This window comes from Rhipicephalus sanguineus, chromosome 7, assembly GCF_013339695.2.
Source record: "Rhipicephalus sanguineus isolate Rsan-2018 chromosome 7, BIME_Rsan_1.4, whole genome shotgun sequence".
Classification (NCBI taxonomy): Eukaryota; Metazoa; Arthropoda; class Arachnida; order Ixodida; family Ixodidae; genus Rhipicephalus; species Rhipicephalus sanguineus.
In genome coordinates this window covers 100,273,854-100,301,394 of record NC_051182.1, presented here as the reverse complement: position 1 = coordinate 100,301,394, position 27,541 = coordinate 100,273,854, and the positions used below count along the sequence as shown (strand labels likewise).

Below are 27,541 nucleotides of genomic sequence, written 5' to 3'. Positions count from 1 at the left end.
CATGGAGTAGACACCGAGCAGTGGTTAAGTCTTTAGGGTAAACTCAATCGCATCAAATTAAATTAGTGCACGTGGCAATACTAAGTGCCGTGGCGTTCAGTGCATTGGGGAGTGGCACAGATGACCTAGTCAGAGGTGAGGAGTCGATTATTCAACAAGGCCTTTTCTGCAGAATAATTGGCCTGCAATGTAACATGGCATTCAAAGTAGAGCTGATCAAATCGCTAACATAACAAACTCACTCTCCATTCAGATTACTCGTGTGTGTAATGGCTTGGCCACATTTTTGAAGCAGTGATTCATGGCTAGTTTGCTGCTTTTCTATCGCTCGTTTCATCTATATGCGTCGAAAACGCCAGATAAATCTGATCGCATTTTTTCTTATCCAGGGTATCTGGTTCGGAACGTGAGGTGCGTGAAATAAGGGAACGCTTCCAGCAAGGCAAGGGTGTCCCGAACTTGGTAAGTTGGTGTGGTCTTAAAGGACTTTCATAATGTGTCGTTATGTAATGCAAACTGCATTATTAATCACTGGATTTACTAAAAGACAAGACATACTGGTAGACTTCCTCAGCACAAGAATAAAGGCATGTTTAACTGTCGTTTAAGTGGCTGTAAACATGCAATGTTTTGGAAAACACATAGCCTCGATAATAATACATAACAGTACTCTTATGATGCATGCGTGCAAAAATATACACATTGGCATGCACTCAAGATGTCTTAGTCGCAGCTTGCATAACCCTTCTAATAAATCATCTCTATTGTACTGTCCACTGCAGCAACGAATCGTATGTTTTACCATGGCCATATCTTGACCGATATTTGGTCGTGTATTTTGTGTAATCAAGTTATTCACTCTGCCACATCATGCTAGCATCACGTGCTGTGCATTATGTAAACGAATAAATGGCTGAAAATGCCTACCGCATCAAGCAACAGTCTTATCACCGCCTTAAAATACTGCTGTTAATTGTAGCATTGCAATGTTGCAAATTGTTCTCGTGCAGTGCTCGAATAAGTGACGTCTAAAGATGCAAGCATCTGGCTTTAGCCACGCTTTGTGTCTAACCTTAGCGGTCAACATTAATCGGTTTCAGTGGCCTTCTGTCACGTGAGAGTGACTGTGAAATTGCGATTGTCCTCCACTGTCTTCCAATGCATACAGCACTCGATTCTGGGTACATCAACATGTCCTGCGTGCTTCGAAGGGCTAGTAGGCTAATACATATACGATGACATATCGTATGCGGACCTCAGTCCAATCCTTCAATGTGAATATTGAACACGATTGGCTAGCTATCGTGAGAGTGTAAAACAAATGGGACCTTCATCCTTTTCATCGTGCTACTTCTAGATAGAATTTGTGGATACACACAGCCAAATGCAAAAGTTTTCGCAGCACTGAATTTCGACGTGCCCGCGCCGTTGCCGTACAGCCCGAAGGTTATGTGAGCATAATGGGTTTCATGCAGTAGGTATCACTGCATTCATCGTTTCAGCGAAGTGTGTAAGGACATGGGCTGTTTTACTGTCTCCCAATAAGCTTCTGTTCTTGGGGATGCGCACTATTTAATTTACACGGGCAAATACTGGTAAGTTTTCTTGGTGTGTGTGTGTGTGTGGGAGGGGGGGGGGTGCGCGTGTGTGTGTGTGTCAGCAAATAGCTGATAACCAGTGACGTAGCCCACGGGGTGGTTTGCCCGAGGTGTTCAAACCTCCCCCCATATTTTTACATTTTCTGTGCGTGTGTGTATATGTGCACACATGTGTGGCCCACACGACCCCCACCCCTCGAAAACAATTTCCGGCTATTCCAGTGCTGGCAACGAGATCCTAACTTGCACGTGACTTTGTGAGCACCATTTCTTACTCGCTTAGTTTCTTGTTTCATGGATTGGGTTGCGTGACTAGCTGTTCATCAATCTTTTTCTTTCCTTTGTTTCAGTCCAAGGCTGACATCTATGCCGTCTGCGGAGTTCTCAAGGACTTCTTAGCGGTCGCTTCGTGAGAGCCTCGTCACCAAGTCGCTGTGGCACACTTTCGTCAGCGCAACAGGTGACGCTTTCATCCTTCAGGCGAGACTTAGACAGGCCCCATCAGAAATTTCGATTATGCAAGTACCCTAGGTGGCATCCAAGGAGTGCTCTGGAAATAAATTTTCAGATTTGTTCGTAATCCAAGGAGATAAAAAAAACTCACAGAGCCCCTCACGCCTTCGCCTAAGACGACTCGAAGGCGAAAGCCATCTTCTTTTAGTTCTCAGTCGATGCGTTGGTCCTCCCCCACCCCCCTCCGAAAGCTTTCTGCATCTAACGTGGTTTTGCACTACCTCCTGGATCGGAGGCTTTGCAAGCTTTCTGCACCTCGCCTAGTTTTGCACTGCCTCTGTGATCAAGTTTCAAGTTCAAGTTTATTCAATAACGACGTCAGTTACAGGAAAGTGTGTACAAGATTGGTAATACACAAGGAGCCCCAAAGTTAGAAACTGTCAGGGGGGCTCCCATACAAGATGTTAACGGGAGAAGAAACAAAATATACATTATTCAGTGGTTACGGTATCTTCGGTGAGAAAAAAAATGCACAATGCGAAAAAACGAAAGTGAAAAGTACATATATGTTTAGCGAGGCAAAAAAGGAAACTCTAAAGAACAAACAATCGCAAGTTCCAATACAAGACATAAGAACAATATAACATGTAGCAATTGTTATCGCTACATTAAAAAGCAGTTGCTAAGATGAAGACAATTGTTGCAAAAAAATAATTCTTTACTTGGTTTTTGAATGCATGTTCCGTGGTTGATGATTTTATTACGTGAGGAAGGGAATTCCACAGCTTGATTCCCGCAAATGTGGTAGTGAACTTACCGTAGTTTGTGCGAATTTTAGGCAGAAGACGGTTATCAAGCTAGAAAACCTAGTGGTATTATAATTTACAAGGCTTTCCACGACAATGCCATCTATATGCACATTCCTGCGAAAAAGCCTATACATCACAACTGATAACTTCAGCTGAAGAGGTGATAAAGAGGATGTATATTTAGATTCTGATAAAGTGGCGTTGCATTGGTTAAGAAATGGCTGAAAGTCATGAGTCGAAGTGCTTGATTTTGTAGGCGTTGTAGTTGATTGAGATGGGTGAAATATGTGTTACCCCAGGCTGATATGCAATAAGATAGATGGCTGTGAATAGTGCGCGTGATAAAGGGAGTGGATTATGTGTGGCTGAAAATATGAACGAGTTTTGATTATGGCGCGTATTCCAAAGGTTATCTTGCGATTGAGTGATTGCGCATGAAGATTGAATTTCATATGTCGGTCAAGAATTACACCGAGAAACTTTGTACTGTCAGACATTGGAATTAAATTATCGTCCAGACGCACAGATATAGAATTTGAAAGTACAGTCGGGAAGGAATGAAAGACTACAAAAACGGTTTTTGATGGATTAATTCTTAACATGTTCATTCGACACCAGGAACTTATATTATGTAGATCCACGTTAAGGTTTCGTTGTAGCTCATCGACATTATTAGCATAAGTAAAAATGGTCGTGTCATCTGCATATAAGATACAGTCTGTAGCGGTCAAAACATTGGGCAGATCGTTAATAAAGAGCAAAAAGAGCAGCGGGCCAAGGATCGAGCCCTGAGGAACACCTTGATTGACTTTCTTAGCTGCTGAAACATTACCGTCAATCTGAACAACTTGAGTGCGATTGCACAGATAACTAGAGATAAGTTGAAGTGGAGGGCCAGTTATTCCATACGATTCAAGTTTATGTATAAGAATGTTGTGGTTAATTGTGTCAAAAGCTTTCGTTAAATCAATGAATACGCCACCAACTACGAAGCCTCGGTCGATTGCCCCTTTTATTTTATCGGTGAGGGTTAGGAGCGCAAGCTCAGTGGAATAGCCAGGCCGAAAGCCATACTGTTTAGATGTCAACAGATTAAACTTCGTCAGGTAGGATATTAATCTTGTATGCATAAGACGCTCGACTATTTTGCTGAAAAATGGAATAATACAAATGGGCCTATAATTACTCAGAAGTTCTGCGATCGCCTTTTTGTGAACAGGTGTTATTCTACCAACTTTTAGGCAATCGGGAAATATGCCTGCTTTAAACATCTTGTTAACGATATCTGCAATGATAGGAGATAGCTCACTAGAAACTAACTTGATGTGAGATGGGCGGACAGAGTCAAGGCCAGGTCCTGTGGACCTGAGCGAAGTTATAACATGAAGAACTTCTGCACTCGTAGGTCGCAAGAAGAAAGAATAAGGCTGGCGAGGTAATGTTGGTAATAGGGGATTTGTCAGAGGTTCAGAGGTACTGCTAAAATACTCACTGAACGCATTGGCGATATCAGTTGGATGGCTGTATGTCGCTGAATCAGTTTTAATTTTCGTTATCTGCTCACGACATTTATTATTTAAGAATTCGTTTATGACCTGCCAGTTGCGCCTCGTATCATTACCATTATCCAAAATTTTTTTCTGGAAGTATTCTCGTTTTGCACATTTAAGTGCGGCTGCAAGCGTGTTGGAATATTTCTTGAAACGAACTCTAAGTTCAGAGTTAAATGGCTCACAAGTCACTCTTTTGTGAAGCTGGTTTTTCTTTAAGATACATCGAAGTAGCGCCCTTGTAACCCAAGGTTTTCTGGGATTACTAAAGTGACGAGCTATGATATGTACAGACGTGCATTCATTGATGCATTGTGTAACTGTAGTCAAAAATAGCTCATAAGCCTTTTCAGCGCAGGATTCACTTATTACGACGGTCCAATCTGTTGATTGTACCATAGATACGAATTTTTGAGAATCAAAACATATCCTCTCTTTGTGTTCCTTACACTTGTAATTTTCTGTGCCTAAAGTCACGAATATAGGGTAATGATCTGTTATGCTGTGCTCAATGACTCCTTCTGTGTTGTCCGTAGCAAAATTGGTTAATATGTGGTCAATTATTGTATTAGATCCTGCCATGTCACATCTGGTAGGAGTGGTTATTAAAGATTCAAGGCCGTAGCCATGTAAACACCCGAGATAATCAGAACATGACTGATTCCTAGGGTCGATAATGTTTACGTTGATGTCTCCGCAGATGATGATATTTTTGTTTTCGTTCGTAATAATGTGCAACAACTTATCAAACTGAAAACAGAACTCAGACTGTGAAGATGCTGGCGAACGATAAATGCACCCTAATACAGTGTTCCGGCCATCGACTGAGAAAACATTCTTGTCAAATTCTAACCATACAGATTCACAGAACATATTAGAAAACGAAAGGTCACTGCGGCGTTTGTATGACAATGACGATTTAATAAAAATGGCGGATCCACCGCCCGTGGTGTAGCACGATAGAAGTACTCTGCATTGTACCCTGATAGCGCATACAAGTTTCTATCGTCCGGCGACAACCACGTCTCAGATAAACAAATAATGAGAAATTGTGATAATTAAAGAAAGAAACGCAATGAGACTGTTGTAGTTTTTACGTAGACTACGAACTATTCAAGTGTATCAGTGATAGTTTTGAGTTTTTATCATTGAAATGTTTTTTCAGAGCTTGACAAGAAAACATTGTTGTGCAGCTTTAAAATACGAAGCTGTAAATAGCAACACTAGTAGGCTAGGCGAAAACAGCAAGGTCACCCGCACTAGAGATACGGTAGACGCGGCTGTCGTCCGTCCTTCTGGCCTTAATCACGCAGTGGTCAGTCCAGAGATGTTTCCAGCCTTTTGCTTTTTTTCAGTTCAAGTGCCTGTGCAAACAGCCGTTTCCTTTCTTGGGTGAGATGATCATTTGCATATAAGGGCTTCTGATTGTTTTGGGAAAACCCAAGGGCCGCAGTCGTCAAGCGAGCCTTGCGTACTTTTTTCAAGAACTCAGTCTTTTTTCTCGCGAGCAGAAGCGCGCGATAATGTTGGTGTCTTTTTTGGCTGGCACACGATGCACAGTATCAACATCCTCAGGTGCATTTTGCATCCTACAGCATCACCCATGGACTGAATAACTGCCAGACAGCTTTCACCTTTTGTTGCAGGGACACCTTTTATCTCTACATTATTTAGTCGGGAGTACTGTTCAAGTTCAGAAACCCTTCGTGCAATTGCTTATTTTCATCTTTCAAAGCCTTGTTTTCAGTAGCGAGGTCGGAATTCTGCTTCTTGACATTCTCGACAAGCTCGTTGAACATACTAAGGCTGTCACGCATCGCAGCGACCTCAGCGCGTAAACACTCTATTTCTTTTGCCAACTCAGCATTCGTCGGCATTGTGTACAACAGCACACGATTGGGCAGCAGCGGCAACGGTATTCACAGAACAAAAAAAAATAAATTAAAAGTATGGTTGGGTGGAGAAATAAGACCAACCTGTGACGAAAGTAGCAGTAGATTAGCGACTTGTTCGCGACCGCAACCGCTGCTGCCAAATGTGACTCGGTTCCAGCGATGCTTGCTTATATGCGGGAACTTGGCCGGTAGAGGGCAGGCGCAGCACACCAATCACTGTCGTGACGAAACGGTCCGCTGGCGATACGTGCAGAGGCGATACGTGCAGAGGCGATACTGGCGATACGTGCAGAGGCGATATCCTTTCCTTGCTTCGGCTCGTAGACAGTTCCGCATATGCTGTCCTGTGACGAAAGTAGCAGTAGATTAGCGACTTGTTCGCGACCGCAACCGCTGCTGCCAAATGTGACTCGGTTCCAGCGATGCTTGCTTATATGCGGGAACTTGGCCGGTAGAGGGCAGGCGCAGCACACCAATCACTGTCGTGACGAAACGGTCCGCTGGCGATACGTGCAGAGGCGATATCCTTTCCTTGCTTCGGCTCGTAGACAGTTCCGCATATGCTGTCCTGTGACGAAAGTAGCAGTAGATTAGCGACTTGTTCGCGACCGCAACCGCTGCTGCCAAATGTGACTCGGTTCCAGCGATGCTGCTTATATGCGGGAACTTGGCCGGTAGAGGGCAGGCGCAGCACACCAATCACTGTCGTGACGAAACGGTCCGCTGGCGATACGTGCAGAGGCGATATCCTTTCCTTGCTTCGGGCTCGTAGACAGTTCCGCATATGCTGTCCTGTGACGAAAGTAGCAGTAGATTAGCGACTTGTTCGCGACCGCAACCGCTGCTGCCAAATGTGACTCGGTTCCAGCGATGCTTGCTTATATGCGGGAACTTGGCCGGTAGAGGGCAGGCGCAGCACACCAATCACTGTCGTGACGAAACGGTCCGCTGGCGATACGTGCAGAGGCGATACGTGCAGAGGCGATACTGGCGATACGTGCAGAGGCGATATCCTTTCCTTGCTTCGGCTCGTAGACAGTTCCGCATATGCTGTCCTGTGACGAAAGTAGCAGTAGATTAGCGACTTGTTCGCGACCGCAACCGCTGCTGCCAAATGTCGGCCCACCTTTAACCAAGCGACGATGTCACGTGATGTCATCATGTGATGTCACGTTACATCCATAGGTCGGCAAACTTGCTCATGAGTTCACTAACTCAGACTCGCTCAGACTCAGATCGGGCCGTGAGTCTGAGTCCGAGTGAGTCCGGTTGAAGAAAATTTTAGTGAGTCCGAGTGAGTCCAGTTTAGGAAAATATTGGTGAGTCTGAGTCCGAGTAAGCTTTAAGTGCAAAATATATTTATTCAGTGAGTCCAAATGAGCGGCACCTTTTGTTGCCGACTTACGGTCCTACCTACTCATCTTCAGCATTACTATCAGCCTTATGTCGGCTTACGTTTATACTCAACTGTATTCGCGCATATCTCGGCACACTATCCATGCGCCACCTCACTATTTATTAAATGCGAAGCATTTCTTAGCGAACCTCTGGCACTTTGAGCGTTTCTATCTACGTATCTATCTATCTATCTATCTATCTATCTAGCCGCCTACGTCTGGGTGCTCTCATGATCGCCTCCTTAACTTGGTGTAGACCAAAATTTGCATGGGAGGGTAAGAGGATTTAACGAATATGATTGCCAGGTCATGACATGAATGACGTTAAAATCCTGTCGCGTACGTCGTCAAACCCTTTCCACTAGACACGTGTGGCACATACCCGTTTACCACGGGCCGCGGTGTACGGGTATGCGCCACAGGTGATTGACAGTTTATATCTACCCAGGACCGGCGAGAACAGACATTGGTAACTTAAATGCTAGAGCGTCAAGGAAAACCAACATCGGCAGCGTTGACTCAACGAATGGGAAGAATGAAAATTAGGATCCCAGCAGGAATCGAACCCAAGAATTCTGCGTGGCAATCAGATATTCTACCACAGAGCCACGCCAGGTCTATAAACTCGTTTCGAAAAACAGCCTATGCAGACGTAAAGCGGTGCAACGTCAATTGTGGTTGTGGTGCTGGCTATCTAATTTTACAAGAAAGCAATAAACACTACATGATACTCCTACGATGTGTACCCCTACGATAGAGGCGTCATATCAGATTAACGTCTGTAGTTCCAGTGTTGGCTCCGCTTTTATAGCAGTCAAATAAACATTACGTTTGTATTCCTATGATTCAGCAAGCTATATTGAAGCATTGCTCGACCCCGGAGGAATATATTATTGAAAGTTATATATGATATCCACATCACCGCAACGTAAAGTGCACTTCGTCCACCAGAACGACGCAGTGTCCTCTTCATTTCTTACGAGACTGGGCGATGGCCTCATGCTGACCGAGGATGATGCCAGATTGATTGACAGCCGCTTTGTAGACTAGGCTACATAGGCCACATACGCCCAGGTAGTCTACGAATACGACAAACACCATCCACTGATGTTGGTCTACGTAGCACTATCCAGGTCTACCAGCCTCGACGGCCTATACCTCTCCAACGCGAAGGGTGGCTTTAGGTTCCGACATGTCGCCGGCTCTGTCGACAGACAATTTGTCGACGAAATGACCGATGCACACACGAATTCCAACAGCTCTACTATACCACATACTTCACCACACATGGACCCCTCGTCACCACGATCACGACCGGATCCTATAACATGTCGTGACCAGTTGCTGGTGCTCACAGATCACGGTGATGATGCCCTTGTTCATGAACTGTCAAGAACTTCTTGTACACATGCACACGGGTTCGTGAAACGTGCGCGCGTTCTCGGGACACGTATATGCACTACATATCAGCTTACCGCTTCTGGTGTTGGTAATACCCACGTTGCCATTGGCAGCGTTACCCAACCGTAAACAACTGATTATATAACACATATGCGGCTCTTCAATATATATATATGTGTGCGTATAAAATTTATAGAAATCTTTAGCGTCATTTTGTAACGTGTCGCTCAGTAAAAAAGTTACGCCACAGTCATCTACTCGCCGCATGCTTCGCATAACATCGACTCCCACGGTAAGTGGGATCTGCCGAAGTTTCTTTATTGAGAGGCGTGAGTTAGGGGAAGGGGTGCCATGACATCCCCCCGCAAACTCTTTCATGGGAAGTTCTTGATAAAAATATTTCTTCTGAATTGCGTATTTCATAAAAATGTCCTTACTAGATCGATATATGATGATATATGATAACTCGTATTTGAAGGTACAAGATCAAAGGGCGTATTGTAGAGCACCGATTATGTGAGATATTGGCGTTAAAGAGGATCGACACCATGATCGAAAAAGCTAAATTTACGCCAACGGACTCGCGAGTCGACTCACTCAGGCTCACTCAAACTCAGCTGAGCCGTGAGTCTGAGTGAGTCCGGCTGAATATGTTGGTGAGATTGAGTCTGAGTGAGTCTGACTGAGGAAAATTTTGGTGAGTCTGAGTTCGAGTGAGCCCTCAGAGCAAAATATATTTCTTGAGTAAGTCTGAGTGAGCTCCAATTTATTTGCCGACCTATGGTTACATCACATGCATTCTTTTCCTACGCCCAGTCAGTGACGTCATAGTGGGGTCCTGATATTGTCACAAATGTTGGCGATCTGCGACGTCATGATGACGTCGCATGGTGACGTCTTCACATGATGTTTTGCATCGCGTGTTGACGATGCCGACGGTCAATTTTCGCGTTTGATGAAGCATCCAAGGACTCTGCCTTAAAAATTGAAGTTTTGCTTTGCCATGGCTTTCAGGATGAAAGCATCCCTGACTATGTTACGTAAGGCATATGGGCGCCACCATCATGGGCTGTTAAACGAATGTTTTCTTATTTTTTTATCCCCTGACGCGAACTGATAAAGTTAAGAAACGCCGAATGCACCAACCCAACAGATTTCATGTACGCCTACCGTAACACTGTTCGCTTATTTGTTTAGATAAAACACGGCAAGGTTAACAGACCGGCATGGCGGCACCGAAACCCCTCCGTAAAATAGTCTATAGACTCTCCCTTTTTGCATCAGCTAGCATTTGAAAATGACCTTTCTTTCCTTCCTCTCTCCTCCTACACCGAAGCTAAGGTACAGTACACGTAAATTTAAATGAGATTGTACTTTTTAGGGGCGAAGCTCCTTAAGGCGGCACCCGTTCGTCCCTCGTAGTCGTAGTAGTAGTGCGTAACCAGTCGTAACGCTAGTACCAGATCTTGACCTCCAAGGTGGTGCCGGTGGGAGATTTTTCCTGTGCGTTGTTGAACAATAAAAAATTCGCAGCGTGCGCGTTAACTAAAAGCCGAATTCTTCTGTCTCTCATTCCCGATTAGCAGCCATTGGCATGTTCCAGTAGGAAAGGTTAGTAGAAGTAGAAGTGTAAGTGTTAGCTAAAAGCCGACTTCTTCTGTCTCTCATTCCAGTTAGCAGCCATTGCTTACCTCCAAGGTAGTGCCTGGTGAGATTTCTCCTGTGCGTGATTAAACAATAAAAATTTTGTTCAAAACGCCGTTGATTGATGAAATAAACCAACGAAAGACGCCAGATGTTTTCTAAAAGCAAAACGAAAGAACGCCAGATGTTTCTAAAGCAAAACGAAAAGACGCCAGCTGCTTAACGAAAGACGCCAGCTGTTTTCTAAAGCAATGGTTTTCTAAACAATGGAAATTCACAGCGTACATGTAAAATTAAAGTGAGCTGCAAGTCGTCATAACTCTCATCGAACCTTTAGTATAAACGCGCCCGATCTCACGTCGGTGATGATGTACTGGGCAGAATTCACGGAATATTCGCGGTTTACCGATGAACCTCCGCAGCTTCGCCCACTCATCATCATTCACTCCGTGGATATGCTGTGATTTTTTTTACCATAACGATTGCTATAAGAAATTGCTCGTGATAAGTGTCATGTCGCTGCAAATCCGGCCGCTAACGTCTCTGATGTAAGTGTTAGTCAAAATTACGCCGGTGCGACACTAAATCTAGGCACTGGAAATGAAAGTACGAGCATCACTTAGCCCTAAATTTTAGCGTTTCATTTTGTGTGTTACTGCGCCTAGTTGAGCTCACATAATGAGTCCACGGCTTCCTTTCTTCTCTTCCTTGTTCGATGCACGTTACACTTACAGTGGCAGTACTGTATGAGCGCTCCACATTGGATGATTTATCAAAGTCTCGTTCCATAATCAGGTGTTGCAGGCGGTTCAATCAATCAAGCAATGAACAAAACTTTATTACAGTATTGGAAAAATTTGTGCACAAATGCTTACTGATGGCTTAAATGTCTATCATCTTACATACGGGCATTTGCGTGTGTGACTTTGACAATCTGGCTAACAGTGAGACTTCTTCCAGAGGACGGGAATGCAGGCTTTTGTACGAAATTCCAGATGTGTGTGTGTCGCTGATCACTTCGATACTGTGTAGGCAGGATTCTAGGCTCGTCATATGTGTTCAACACTTGTCTGCTTGACAGTGTGTGCATGACATTTTTTTTTTCTTTTTTTGCTTTCATGAACCCTCCTCGGCCTTGTGGATTTTCGCAGAACTGATTTGTCATATTCAGTGTTGATGCAGTAAAAGAGATGCATTACATGTCCTCTTGTGAGGGGTCTTTGTGATGAAGTCGAGAGCGGGTGCCTCCAGGCCCTTGTACTCGATGATAGTTTGGCAGCAGTCTCTGCCGACACCTTCAATTATCACGTCACTCGTTTGTTACACTGCGTTACCCACAGCCCCATTTCTCTATCCATCACCATAACTCGAGTGCATATATATCGTCTTGTTGTTGTAGCAGTGAAGAACGCAGCAGTCAAACCTGTAAAGGCTGAACTCTTTATCTGGCAGACCTATGCTCAGCATTGGAACACCCTCAGCACAGTGATAGCGGCGGGCAGTGTCATTGCTTGATGGTAATCCGATCTTCGATGAACAGCGTCTGCTTTTATACATGCGTCATTGTACACAACGCTAATAACGCTGGTGCCCACGCAAGTTTCAGAATGTACTACTGTACGCATTGTGTGTGCCATCTGAGTGGAACATTTGGAATCATTGAAGATTCCTGTACATTCAGGCATGGCCTGCACCGAGCGATAACACATGCATGAGTTTTACACGGTGAAACTCGTTCATCGTCGTTGCTCATCATCAACAACGCATTAAGCACCATGTTCAACGCGTTCAATCATCGTAATCGTTCATGAGGCCTTTATCATGTTCGACGCATTCATCACCTCCGTCATGATTCCTCGGTCGTTTGTCAATGCGTTCATCATCCCCGTTCATCAACGCTCACCAGGTAAGTCCTTAGATGTGGTCATCATAGGACATCTCAGAATTGGAACATTTGCTTTTGCTAAGAAATTTAAAAAGTGTGGCTTAATTTTATGTCTTCATCACTTAGTGTACGTCTGTATTAAAGCAAATAATGCTACAGCGACCGTTTTTGGGCCTTTTTACCGCTATATACCTGCAAATCACGACTCGTTGATGACTCTTTGATTAATAGTTCACTAGTGCTCCCAGGCCACATGTGGCCCTTGCGGCAAAAGTTAGAATTATCACAATCGTGCAGCTAAATGCCACCAGATTTTTTTTTTCTTTTTGGTTTTCTCGGTCGTGCAGAGCTTGAGCACGAGGACCGGGTGTGGGCCATGTGGCAGGCGGTGACGCAGCTTCCTCCGGCCAACCGGGACACCCTGGCTGCCCTGGTGCTGCACCTGCAGACGGTCGCCGCTCACCCCGAGGCCAAGATGCCTCTGTCTAACCTGGCACGCGTCTTTGCACCCACCGTGGTTGGGTGCTCGGTCAACGACATGGCCTCGGTGCCCAACCTCCTACTTGAGATGGAGCAGCAGAACCAGGTCCGGGACAAGAACTTATTAATATGTGCAAGTACATACGCATGCCTGCCGACTCTCGTGGTTTGCCGAGCAATGCCGTAAATCTCCCGAAAAACAGCGCTAGCACCACCATGAAAAGAAACTCACGGGGTCCTTTTGCATTTGCAAGGGGCGTAGCCAGGCGGGGAGAGGGTTGAAACCACTCCCCCCCCCCGAAAATTTTCAATTTTGCATGTGTAGAAATACACGAACACATACAAAAGCCCGCACGAACATCCCCGAAAAAAATTTCTGGCTACGCCCCTGGCATTCGCCTAAGACGACTGGAAGGCGGAAGCCACCGTCTTGTACTTTTCATTCTCAATCGATTGTAATCTCCCAGCCCCGAAAACTTTCTGCACCAAGCAATGGTAATTATTTTTTTATTTATATATATAAAAAAACGTAGCATGATTTCACACTTCCTCCGGGACCGGAGGCATTGGATGCTTTCTGCGCCTCACGTGCCTCCAGGGTCGGTCCACCTATGACCAAGCGACGATGTAATGCCATGACGTCAGAATGTAACCACGTAATTTGAGCGACCCAAGCGCGTCTGGTAGCCTTGGCAAAAGAGCTGCATGACTCGCGGCGTGAGCAAGAGAAATAAGAGAACGCTCTTGGCCTCCTCGGACGCTACAGCCACAGCTGCTCTTTCGTCCCTGCGTCTCTCTCGCTCCAAGTCGCGCCACGTGATCTGCTTTGAAGGGGCGCGGCAGCTGCGCTTAGTCTTCGCTGTGGTACTACGTGACTAGGCGAAAGATTAATGGCTGCTTCACCAGTGCTTGGTCATCGGTGCTTGGTCAGTGCTTCATCAGTGCATGGATGACGCATCGGCTGCCGCCATCTGTGCATGCACATTAGCAAGTGACAGGCTGAGTTCAGTCGTCAAATAGATACAGCTAGACAGCAGGCTGCGAAATGCCAAGCAAAAGCAAAGTTACCTGCTGAAACACCCAAGCAAATGGAGGCCAGATGAGTACGTTGTAGAGAAGCTTACCAAGCGCGAACGCGTGCCAAGATCGAAGCTACTGCAATCGTCACGTGTGTACATATAGCCTTTGCAAAACCAAGCCAAACATACATTTTCCTCGTCATAACCAGGTTTACCGGAGTTAAAGCTCAGCCAACTTTTACGTCATTCTGTACTACAGCATGAACATTTATCAGCGTCCTGTTTTAAGTCGACCACCTTCACAAAGACTGCATTTCATCACGCAAAACCATCGCACATTTATGTTCTTTCTTTCTACAAACATCCGAAGACTAAAATCTCCTTCCTTCCTCTGATGCGGTTGTAATTAAAGCTAACAGTTTTAAAGGGACCGTAAAATGAAACATTAAATCACCTTAGAGGAAACAATTATTCATTGCAAATTCTACTGCTATTGACTCCATTTTGACCCCCCTTCGCCCCCCCCCCAAATTTTGCCTGCCCCTACTACTCCCCCCCCCCCCCCAAAGGAACTCTCCTGTTGTGAGTAACCCCTCCCCCCAGCAAAAAAAAAAAACATACTGGCACCACCCGCTGCATAGGCTCGCGTTCAGACAAGTGGAAATTTAGCGAACTAAATTTCAAATTTTTCGTTTTATGCACGCCCAAACAAAACTATTTTTTCTTAGAGAATATAAAGAAATTAGCTAGGCATAGAAAAAGCTCAATCAGTTTGTTTTCTTTCTCGCATTCCGTAGCACAAAATATTACAGCGTTGTATGCCATCCGTGCGTGAAAGGACTTGCTCAGATAATTTTTGGTGGGAGAATATTTTTGTTGGAAAAAAACGAATTGTATCGCATGTGGCTTCAGCAAATATTGCATTATTTTGCATTCCACTTCATTCAGGTGATGGAGACGTTGCTGTCGCTGCCAGCAGACTACTGGAATCAGCTATTGAACGTCTAGCGCAGTGGAAAAAAAGAAAGCCCTTGGCACTGAGAAACCGGTGTTTGGTGAGCTCCCATTGCCTAAATTTGGTCATTCAATTTCGTTCATTTTACATCTAAATAGAATTCGTACAGGGTTATGACTTGAAAATGTTTAACCCTCAGGTGCGACCCAGGGTTGCCAATGGTGGCTACTTTTCGCCAAATTGGCGAATTTGAGAGGCCTGTGGCGACCTAAAATTATGAATGGCGACATGGCGAATTTTTGGCGATTTTAAGCTTAGGTCTCCACTGTGTTATGCATCCTAAGCTCAGTGCCTTCCGAACGAATGAGCGGCACTATTCTCTGTATTTTTCTGGGTTTTGAGGTGCACATTACGCGCCGTTCTGTATGTCCGTCCTGTAACTCGTGTGTATTTCCTCAATTCATCTAGATTCATATAGGTGCTTCAGAGCTTCGCTAAAGTTTCGCTTCTGAAGGGGCTAGATGACGGGTTGGTCGTGTGTTCCGGCCATTTGTTCCGCCAAAGCTCCAACTATTCTGAATAGCTTGGCGACCTATTCACGCTGCAGTATCCCCTAATCGAGCTCGTATAGCGAAGATGGGCGGATACGCGGGTGTTCGTGCAATAAAAAATTATTTGCTTAGGCATTTTCTACTGTTCTCGGTGAGCGTGTGCAATCAAACAATTGCTATATAACATTTTACAATGTCTACCTGTTCAATTATAACGCACTGGATTGACGCGGGTAGATATAAGTGATTATATATGGAAGGGACAGTGGCGTCCGGTATCATATTAGTTCACACTGAAATGTATAAGACACACTAATGAACGATACCTGTAAGAATTCTGTCTTACTACTTTCAATAAACCTGTTAATTCTTTTTTTCATATGAGGGGATGTAAAGCTGTCTACAAACAACGCCTTCGCGGCTTTCGCCCAAGGTTTGCCACACTTTTACCTTTGAAACGAGCAGACAGGGATGGAAGGATATCATGAGCGTTTTATCCTTTCATACTTGCGCCTCCGCGCACATCTTGCGGCTAGTCGGAGAACCAGGTGCACCAAGCACTCTCATGGTGAAGGGGCGATGCGCCTGGCATTGAGAAATGTCAAGATACTTTAAGGGCTTTGAATGGCACTGTATTCTACGGGGCTATACATCAGTGAAAATTCCTATTACTAGGATATGCCGCACACATCTAGAATGGCGACTTTTTTGGCGAAATGTCTAAAAAAATGGCGACTTTTGGCGACTTTCTGCTCGTTGTTTGGCGACATTTACTCGAAAGTCAGTGGCAACCCTGGTGCGACCTCTGAAGAATTGTCTGTAAATAGATCAAGTTTACACATTGTTTCAGGGCACTTTGTATTCTATTGCAACAAAAATAAAGACAATAGATTGATTTCTGCGTTTTATAGTAATTAATCTTAATTTTAATTAAATATCTATTTACTCTGAAGCCACTCATCTTCCGTTTTTGCATAAATATATTTGAATCTCGGGCTAGAAATATAGTGAAAATATAGTGACATTTCGTTTTCGCTTAAGGGCACAGGGCCATTTTGAGGTACCGTTTTCTCAGTGACTAAAAGGGGTATCCACATAATTGATATATCATTTTTCCCCAAATTTTCCGTGTGTATAACTTCACTTCTGCTTCAGTAGTTCTATGCATTTATGTAGAAAACAAGAAAAAAAATGGTTGGTTATCTTGGAATACGTAGGAAATAATGGTACCTAAGTGATAAAAAACATTTTTGAGATAATCGAGTTTAAAGTTCGAAAACAGCTGAAAAGCGAACATACTTTGCCACAAACACTGTTGAACTGTTTCATTTAGTAGCTACGAGCTTGGTAATCATTGCCGAAGTCAATTTTTCCCTTTCGAGCCTATCGTATTGCTTGCCTTGCTTCTTTTGTGAGCTGTCATACTGCTCTGTCCGCAATGTATCGTTGATTGTGGTCAACTTTTTCCAGCAAATTGACTGTATTTCGGCTAACCTTCAATTCTAATTATTTCAGAATTTTGGCTTTCACGTTACTTCCATCATTAAACGAAAGAACTACATCCAATGTCGCAGTCCATAAAACTATGAAGCCTAAACAAAGACAGCAAGGACTCTGCGACGCAATTCCTATTAGCTCAACAATTGCAGCGCGCAGTTTGCACGTGCAGTTCGGTCCAATTGCACCACAAACAATATTAGTGGCCATTGGATCCTACCCGTTGTCACCTTGCACGCGATTCGCCTCGAAGGACGTTGAGAAGGCTGCGAGGTTCAACGATGAAAAGCTTGCTGGTTCAGCGTGCAGCACCTCAGTATGTCGCCGACATTTATTCTCATTTACAAGAGAGCTGTATTGGTTGGCACGAAATTTACACTTGCTGAAGAGCTTCTTTACCCGCAGCATCTCAACTTATCGACAGGCACGACAGACACAAGGTGTAATGAAGCTAGGAGCTGAAAGTGTTTGAATAGACACGCTCCTAAGAATAAGTGCGAATAAAAAGGTACACAGCGTCTTCGGACTGCCTTAGAAGTTATGTGACAACTGCTTATATACAGCTGGCTCCAAACAAGCATTTTGGCTTTCGTACACCAAGTTTTTTTCAGAAAAATGGACCGTAAGCACGGAGCGCATACGATGGGCTTGTCCTGGGATGTGCGTTCGCTCGCGACTTGCTTCTAGAAAAACTGGTTTTTGAGCAACAGAAAAATACCTTTTAAGAACAGCAGAAATGTGAAAAATGTGCCCAAATTGCAATGAAAAAAAGCTTTTTTTTTCAAATTTTGCCTTACCCTGTGCTCTTATTTCGAACAAAGAAAAATTATAATTTTGACGTGGCTCACGGAAAGAAGCACGTCAGACAACTCGTCAAATAGTAACTTCAGCAAAGTGATCATATGCAACAGTACATTACAAAATGAAGTTAAATGAAGACACATTTATTACGCAGGAGGTACAAGTCATCCGAACCTCAATATATCTTGCTCTTTCTTAGCCACTAGTCGACACATATCTAGCAAAAACAAGTTGCGTACACAATGTGTGCAAAGCGTATCAAGGGGTTAAATAATAAGACGCTTAAAATTACCGCTACAATAACGTACACTAATTATTTCAAAGCTGTATTTAGTATATTATACATTACTGTCAAAGTGAGTGTGAAAGTTAAACTTTTGAAATTTTGCACTAACACCATAGCACCAGTATATCAGTGCATCTGAAATTTGAAATGTATATTTTCAAAACTTGCTCAAGTTCTATGGTGGTGTGAACTGGTGTGGCGCAGTGTTGCTGTGCATTTTCCGTAACATACCACGCCTCTTCTTTAAGAGCAGCCTACTAATTTTAGATTTAGTTTGTTGTGTGTGACAGTTAGTTACATTGGTGTTCTCCCACCGCGGTGGTGCAGTGGTGCTAATCCGAAAGTCGTGGATTTCATCCCGGTCATGGCAGCCTCATTTCGATGGAGGCGAAATGCTAGAGGCCTGTCACTACGGCGTGCGTTATGATCCTATTGTGATTTTGGCATGTAAAGCCCCAGAAATCATTATCGCACTTATGTCCATTCTACATAAGCAGGCTGAAATGTGCAGCTAAACAGCTTTTTTTTGTCAGCGTCTCTAAAACTGTGCATATTCTTCATCACATGGAGCACAATGACATCACAAATGGGTCTTTCTGGTTCAAGGTCATTTGTCCACTAGATTGTGCTACGTTGGTATTATTGGAGACGTGATTCTTGAACACACGGGGAATCTATTTGAAATCTGAAAATCTATTTGAAATTACACGTTAACGAGAGAGAAAATATTTTGGGAGAGGGCTATGTCTGTTTGCTGCAGGGGCACTTGTGGGCAGTCCATTAGTGTTGCTAGGGGATGAAGAGAAAATGACTTTTTGTTGCAGCAGGTGCTGTGTCCAGAGTGTCCCTTCCTTTTGCAGAGTGGACACGGCACTCGCGAATTTCGATGGTGTTGCGTGCACTGCAAGTTTTTGAGATTTCATTCTGTTGTGTGAAGAAACGGGGCGTTTTAGTGACAGTTATTACTGAATGTTGCTGTAATCGCTCACCACGGAGCCTTTGAAAATTATTGCGGTGTAAACAATTTTCACGACCAGGATTTGGGGACGTGCACGTAGCGCCATCTCTCGGTGGCAGGAGTCCTGCCGTGAGTGAATAGGAAACAGGCGGGAAAAAACCATATCTCACGTAGAAAGCTAGTTACCAAAAAGGACTCCCGATTCTATACAGAAGAGACCCACTGGGACATTCTGGTAAAATTGCAGTGTCGCACTACATATAGCGTGGCTTCCCTGAGTGTTTAATACTCTACAGTGCGGCCCATGTGTTTCTAATGGGCGGTGTTCAACTTTCCTGGAAAGCCACGCGCTTTGTAGTGCGATAGTGCTATTAACCAAAACATTCGAGTGGGTCTCCTCTGTAGAGAACCGGGAGTCCTTTTTGGTAACTAGCTTTTTTCGTCAGATATGTTTCTTTTTCACCTATTTCTCATTCAGTTACGGCACGATGCCGTTGCTGCCATCGAGAGAATTTGCCAGGTACAGACGTCACAAAATCCTAGAAATGTGTCACTTCCACTTTTTTTTTTTTTTGCTTCCGTTGAAAATGCGCGTGTTTTTCTCCGCCAGTTTCGAGTTTTGTGCTACAGTTTGGATACAAGAATTTTCTGAACAGCACAAAAAGAAAATTTAAGTAAAAGTGTGCATATCTTGTTTCTCTCAAGGAAATAAAAATTCTCCATGTACCCAAAATCCACGAGATAAGTGTCGAGTTTAGAAGGCTAGATTTTTGTAGACAGCTGTGAAATACATGTTGCCAAGAGCTACTACGACGCAAAAAGCGTACTTGCTAAAAGAATAATTTATTGAATGAGATGGTAGACGTAACTTTTATTGTTTATCGCTTGTGAAACGGGCTTAGGAATACACACCCTTCATAACACAAAGCAATTCAGCTGTATCGTGCAGGGGATGGTATAACACTGGTTGCAGTTGTGCCGCGATATATTCTCCGTTCGACTTTACTGGGAAAGCAGAGCGAATGTCATTTAACCTCCTGAATATATGCTCCTTGCTCATGCCTATGAGTGCGGCAAAAACAGTGACAATGAAAACTTGTTGCGCGTGCTTTTAAGTATAGTACTTTCAATTAGATATGCACTGCAAGATTGTGTGTTGCAGGACTGAGAATTTACAGCTAGTGTATTGGGTGTTCTCTCAGGTGCATCATTCAAGACGACCAATTGCAATATGATCAAAAGTTTGGTTTTCAAACTTCTTTTACCTTTCCACACTCTTGAATTCTGAAAACCTCGCAGATATAGTGCTTCAGAAATTTCTTGCAGCATCAACATATTTTTTAGCCACTGCGTTCATTTTTAAGTGTTTTTAAAGTCTCTTGCAGCTTTGTTAGAAATGGCCTTTTGAAATTTTTTTTAATACTGTTTCATGCATGCTTTGCCCGTTCTAGGTTAAGGTAGTAGGCCACCTTCAATAGTCGAATTTTTTTCACGAGATATCGATTTCTAGTTTTTTTGTTTTTGTGCGCGCAACATGTAAAAATACGTTGCAACAAAAATTATCCTCCTATCGTTTGCAAGTTACAGCACGTTTTCCATACCCCATGCTCGTATAGCGAAACCGTAACCGCACTGTTTTTCTTTTTTTTTTTTGAAAGGGTTGTTTCGTCTAGATTAATGATATTGAAAATTCTTTATAAATTTTATTTTGACTGTTACATATGAGGATGACAATAAATATAACCGTGTTTCTAATTGTTTTTAAATCTCTAAAAACTTCCGCAAGGGGGATGCACACCTCTTGGAAGCTCTGAAATCTTTTTTTGCGTATTTCAAAATAACAATTTGCTCCAAGTCATGTGACGCAAACTTTCGTAATTTTTTTCTGCGTGTACTTCGAATTGAAATTTTGTATAATAGTTTACAACATATATGTCTGTGCAGTCAACTAGAATAAAAGAAATTGATGGAATATTTTTGAATTCACAGCTGATTTTGCAAACAAGTTCAGTCTAAATTGGCACTTTTTCCCCGTCTTTTTTGTTTTTTAACGTTACCTCCTTGATATTTACCGCATAATATTTATCCTAGTTCATTGCATAGCTCCAACCTTTAGCTGCACCAACGCCTCCTCTAGAAACATGCCTGCGGCGTCGCTGGCTATCCCATTGTAGCCGTCCTGCCTTGAGTTGTAGTCGCTTATCGAGAGATGGCGCCACGTTCTCCCCTATTGTTTTCGATGGGGCTGACGTTGTGTGACGTCGAGGGGTGTAATGTGCGCATGCGCAAATGTGTGTTGCAAGCGGCCACCGCCAGGATCGCCAGCTACTGCCCTCATTAGAAACGGTGAAGGAGGGAAAGGGTAGGGCAGGAGGTTTTTGGCTCACGCGGCAGGCATCTTTCTAGAGGAGGCGTTGGCTGCACAAATGCCAAAGCTTTACTGAGTTAAGCCACGCATTAGTCACTTAATACGGCTGGCGTGACTACCACTTTTAATGCAATTTTTGACAAAGATCACCTCCCAAAAAAAATAAATAAATTAATATGCTTGTTTTGAAGAAAAAGCTATTTCAGCGCTGGCTGCTTCTAAAAAAAATTTTTTAGTGGCCACTTGCGAAGTTTGGCCTGCCCCGCATATTTATTGTCACATGGTTCTGGCGGCGAATAACGCAGCAGCCAAATGAGAAGATTGTACTCTTTATTTGGAAAACTTGTGTACAGCTAAGCTAACAAAGAGCTCGCAATGCAACGACATCGACGAGCTAAGTTCTCAAAGCATGATCGGCAGATTTAACACATCTGCAATTCACACGAGCCGCAGTATATTCCAGCACAGTCGCTGGTGCTTGCATACGTTCCAGAATGTGCTCTGCCTTTTGTGTCTTGCACATGATTCAATTAGAATATATAGTAACCTAAAACATTAGAAGAGGTTTTGATGCACTCAAGTGAAGCCTGCACCGAGCTGTAATGCTTCAACATTTTACTGTGACCGGATCTCCCCAACTAAAATTGTCAAGCATTCTTGTCAGTGTGACCTTCTGCAACTTTCAGACGGCCTGACCTGGTATGAGGAATCCCCTGCTGATCTCTCGTCCTGGCACGACGTTGCGGCATGCTGGGACGTCTTCAGTTCTCTCCTTTTTATTTATTTATGCACTTTGACAATGACTGTACAGTGTGCTATTTTAATAAATTTGTGTTGCGAAAAACCCTTCTTCTGCACATCTGAAGCGTTGCAGTGCAGCTTTTTTGGGGGTCTGTTGGTTTCTTGGTTTGATCTTAGACCCTTTTGCAGTAAAATATTACAACAGTCTCGTCTAGTACAAAAGAGGTCAGTTTCACCACAAGGGCGAAGCAATGAATGAAATAGCAACAAATTGTAGTGTTGTATGAAGTGAGGCTGGCAGCTAACTGTTTTGTATCCGATCTCGCGTAACTACAAAACGCTGGTGTAAGAGAATACGGCCGCTCCAGGGAGAGATGCTCTCCGCATAGTCACTTCACGTTGAGAGCGCAGCACGTATAAGGGTATACGAGCCACCCGCTATGATGGCTGTCGAGATAGCGCGCGCGCCAGCGATTGCGACCGCGCCCTCAGATTCAAAGTTCAAAGTTGCTGCTCGCGCGACACCCCCCCCCCCCTCGCGTCTTTTCATGCCGTTAAAGACGGGCGGGGAGTTTCCCGTCTGTTTCCTTTCACGGCAGGCCTCCCGAGCGGGGTGATGCTATCGCATGCACCCTCCGAGCGAGGGAAATGGGCCGGCTCGTTTGATATCTGCTTCGGCCGCGTTCGTCGCCCTCGCGCGCGCGCGCGGTAGAACATACACTGCGTGGGGGGATCTTATCAATTTGGACTTCATACGGGAAGGACATGACGGCGATGGCAAAAACCCGTCGAGACTGTCCATATAATTGCTATCGCAATAAAACACCTTTGCTATATTCACCGTTTTGTAAAAAGCACACATGACCATGTTCACGCAGCAAAAATATCTAAACAATATATTTCACCATATCTGGCAGCTTGTATATTGGAATTTGACTTCCAGCAGATTGCAGCAAAATCGTGAAGACCTCGCTTTAGACGCTGTGTTAGCAGTCATGGGAACATGTGCTGAAAATGTGTGCATGCCAATCTCTCAAAAGAGAGCAGGCACTAAAGATAGAGTATAAGAGACATTAAATGTTTTTAAAAGGACACTAAAGAGAAACAATGAATTGGTTTAGATTGACAGAGTGTGGTCGGAAAACTCTTGTGTAGTTTATTTGACCACCAAAGGTTTATTATTAGATGAGAAAACCAAGTTCAAAGTCTCATTTTTAAATTTCGCGCCGAACTTTGTAATTCGTGACGTAAAAGATTTCAAAGAGCATTTAACGTATTTTGGCGCCACTGGCTCGACGAAATTTCCAAAAACTCGTTATGTCAAGTCTCTGGCCCCCTCAGAGGACAATGTACTGCAATTTAACCGATTAGGAACTGCGTAGGCCCAAGCAGGCGCCGTCAAAAATATGTGACGTCACGGCAAATGGTGCGGGAATTCCAAGGTGGCGTCGCCACCTGTATGTTCTTTTTGCGCGTTTTCTCGCTTATTAAGCATCTTCTCGCAGCAAGCGTGGTGTTTTTTGGTATCGTGGAAGACTACTAATGCGAGAAAAATCGTTTTGCTCTTTAGTGTCCCTTTAACTTGGCGTATTTTAAATTAGCCAAAGGAAACTCAAAGTGAACGAAAAAGCAACCTGCCACAGACATGCTGCTTGTTCCGCATTACGCTCATGTTAGACATTACGCATGACAATGCAATGTCACTCTCTCATTTACCCTTCTTGTTTTGGGCGTATCCCAGAGTTACAGCAACGTGAAAAGCTGAAAAAAGATGCTGCCGAAGCTTTCACTGAAACTGGTCTGCAGTTTGGAGAGAGCTTCGTTGACGGCCATGAGTAAAGTTTCAGTCAAATGCACTTAAAGGGGCCCTGCAACACCTTTCTTTGTTATATTGGAATAGTCCCATTATTGACGTATGACTCTTCACGAGCCATATGCCGCAAAAATTTTTCGAATCCGTCAAGTCTAAGTGGTGTTACCAAATTATAGGGATCACGTTCCGCAGCTTTCTCTCTCAACTCAACGCAGCGAGCGCGCGGATAGCTGCGCGCGGCGTGAGGGGAGGGCGGAGGTGCGAGGAGGCGACGTCAGCGCCGGCGGCATTTTTTTCATTTTTTCTCTCTGGCGTCTCGGCGCAACCACGTGGTCTGTGCCGCCACTTCCGGTCGGCTTGCGTCGTTCTCGTCGAGCGGAGTCGATCGCGCTGTGTATCGCGCGTGCTTGAAAACTGCGCGTCGGTTTGGTAATGTTGGGTGTGCACCTCGAACGCCGTAGTGTTTTCATCGCTCTGCCAACCATGGAAGCAAACGTGCGCGCTCGTTTGGAACGAATGACAGCTGAGATCGGTTTCGGCCCATACTCCGATACACCGCCTCGTAAGACGGCACTGGCAGACGACCCCGAAGCGCCGCCATTACCGGACGCCAGCATTGTTATCGGAGACACGCTGCGCCCGTGCCTCGGTCGGTCGTGAGAACGTGCCGACGATGCAGTTCTCAGCTGACGAGGCAACACTCGAACGGCTGCCACTCTCAACGGCACTCGGCGATGGTCAAAAGCACAGAAATATTCACGTTTTCGGCACTGCGCATGGCGAAGAAAACGGAACCACGCAACTACGAGCAGACGAGCTGTCGGTGAGACCGGAAGTGCTAATATTAATGTTTGTTCGGTGTTTTTAACGCGATAACATAATATAAACATACATATTATCTACTTATTGAACTCAAAATTAACAACGAAAGTAATAATGAGGGTGTTATCGTGATTATAACATCAGCCAATGGTGGAACTGCCGACAATCGCGTCATATTTTGCGGACTAATACATCATTTGTCGAGAGAAGAGGGAGCGATTTTCAGCTGACTTTGAGAATTTATTGTAAATTCCAGGCCGTGCGCATCGCTATAATATTTGGCTCGCGTGTTCTCGGGAGCCTCGACTACCGATCGGCAGCGCTTTTTGAGCATGCTCGAAAAGTGTTGCAGGGCCCCTTTAATATAGTACTGCTGTGAAGCAATCATTGAAACAATTGCAGACAGTATTGAAAACGCATAACACATGTACGTCGCAGATAAGCGTCGCTTAACGCTGCACGAGCCACAGCAAGCACGCTTTTATTTGGCAACGTTGAAATAGCGCTTCAGTTAGCCCTACGCTTTCTCCTTTTCAATCTTTATAAAAAAAAATAAAATGGACTCTTCATTCTGGTCCTGCAAAAAGTGTCGGAAAAGGCTGTTGAAAGCCACCACTACAGCTGTTTAGGGGGTTATACAATGCTTTATTGCCAGTGCCGCGTGGCGTTAAAATCGAAACCACGCGAGGCTTTCAGACGTTTTGGCGATCGTATTAGCCAAGCCCAGGCGGAAATAAGATAGTATTAGCTGTGGGAATGCATTATTTCTATGATGTGTCGGCTCGGAACAGAAAAAAAAAGTATCGCGCCGAAAAGCTTATTAAGCGGGTTTGTGCCAACGAGATTTCACTGCACAGTGCCCATGGAATGAAACACATTAGAATTTTAGGTATAACAGCTATGTGCGAAGGCTGAAAATGACCGACTGTGTTGCTACAAATATGACCAGTAAAAGTGGTGCTGGCAGTAATACGAGTGTAACAGCCAACATTACACCAATGTGACAACTAAAAACAGCATATAAACATAACTATCTGCATTAACTTGACCCTAAATTGATGCATTTCATTCCGTGAGCGATGTACAGTGTTTACGGTATGAAAGCTTACATGAAAGCTTTCTGTATAAGAACTGGTATTCGCAACTGCTTGAGATAACCACGTCGTCACTCTGGCTATAAAGGTATGTTGGCTCTGAAGTGTAGGTGGCAATATTACATCGATGCGACACAGGCTTGATTGTAGAAACGAAACTGGGTGCACTACTGAACCCTAAATTGATGAGTTTCCTTCTGCGAGCACTCTATATCAAGGGACTGTTGCACATCTGTGCATGTTCTCTGTCCACATACAGTTTGTTCAATTTACAGAATGGACTTGCATTTTCTTAACCAAACAAAGAAATAGTAGTGAATCTTCAAAAAGCAAGAACCTCAATTTACTAAAGTACTGCAGCATTGTTAAGGCGAGATAAGATTAATTATGTGGATCATGTGAAAGCAATCATGTACAAACAGTGACGCCCGCAGAGCCTCATTAGCAGATACAGATCATGTTTGCTGCTTCACAATCATAAACTGTTCATACGGCAGATAAGTGTGTTCAATACATAATTTCATGCTGAAATTTTTCTTGATGCAGTTTCCAACATGACAAAAGTGAATATTTAGCAAAATACGGCTAAAATAATGCTATCTTCGTGACTTATTTAGAATATTGCTACACTGATTTCTAACCCTAGCACTTGCGCATCTATAAAGTATCATCAGGATTATTATTGTACCGTTAAAAGTGATCATGATGAGGTATCACACAAGAGAAAAAGTTTCATTATATGTCATGTGTGTTAAAACTCACATTAGTTAAAACTTGCATGCCACCAACAAGAGATCCTAGATTTATTCCGTATATCTGACAATGAAATAGTTTCATTAATGTTTTTCGTAATAATATAAAAAGTTTCAAACAGGTGCTTCTTACGTGTATTAATTCATTGTACACAGAAGGCCCAAAGTAACATCAGACTAGTTTATTTTTATGGCAATTCACTTGCAAACAGTGCACACAGCAAAACAGTATCAGATCATATAGCATACATGAGTGGAATGGCTTTTCAGAGAAAACATAAGGATACGCTGAAATGTCCTGCAGTAATTCAAGACATCACATAGTTGTATTGAACATACTTTAGTTCAGCTTTGGACTGTGCACATGCACAGATGCCCCAAAGGAGTCTGCAATTATAAATATAAAAAAATGCTATCCACAAATGCAACAATGACATTGCGTGAAAGATGTACAAATATGAAACACAGAGAGGCTATTTAATGGAAAAGCATTTGCATCAAAAATGAATTGCACATAAGCATAACACAAAAGCTATGAAAACAGCAACTTCAAAAGGGCATAATGCATTGCATTCAGTTTTCAAGCCGTAATATTTACAGTCCATAACCATTCATTCAACATGAAAGCAACGTACAGAACTGGTTAAGTTCATGTGAAACTTGATTTTAATGGACACTGCGCAATCAATGTTATGTTGGATTCCAGTGACTGGTTTTTTAGTCAACAGAATCCTCGAAACAAGCACGTTTTCTTGTAAATCCAAATATAACA

General features: G+C 43.7%; 1 protein-coding gene across 1 annotated transcript in view; it reads left to right on the top strand.

The window, feature by feature from the left end:
• Positions 1-22,405, top strand: part of LOC119399668 (rac GTPase-activating protein 1-like) — a 40,525-nt gene extending 18,120 nt beyond the window's left edge. The window contains 6 exon segments of the mRNA XM_049417455.1: positions 390-462; positions 1,949-1,996; positions 1,998-2,058; positions 12,980-13,218; positions 15,080-15,186; positions 22,234-22,405. Of these exon segments, the coding sequence (XP_049273412.1) occupies positions 390-462; positions 1,949-1,996; positions 1,998-2,058; positions 12,980-13,218; positions 15,080-15,139 (481 nt within the window). The 3' untranslated portion in view covers positions 15,140-15,186; positions 22,234-22,405.
• Positions 22,406-27,541: the final 5,136 nt, after the last annotated feature.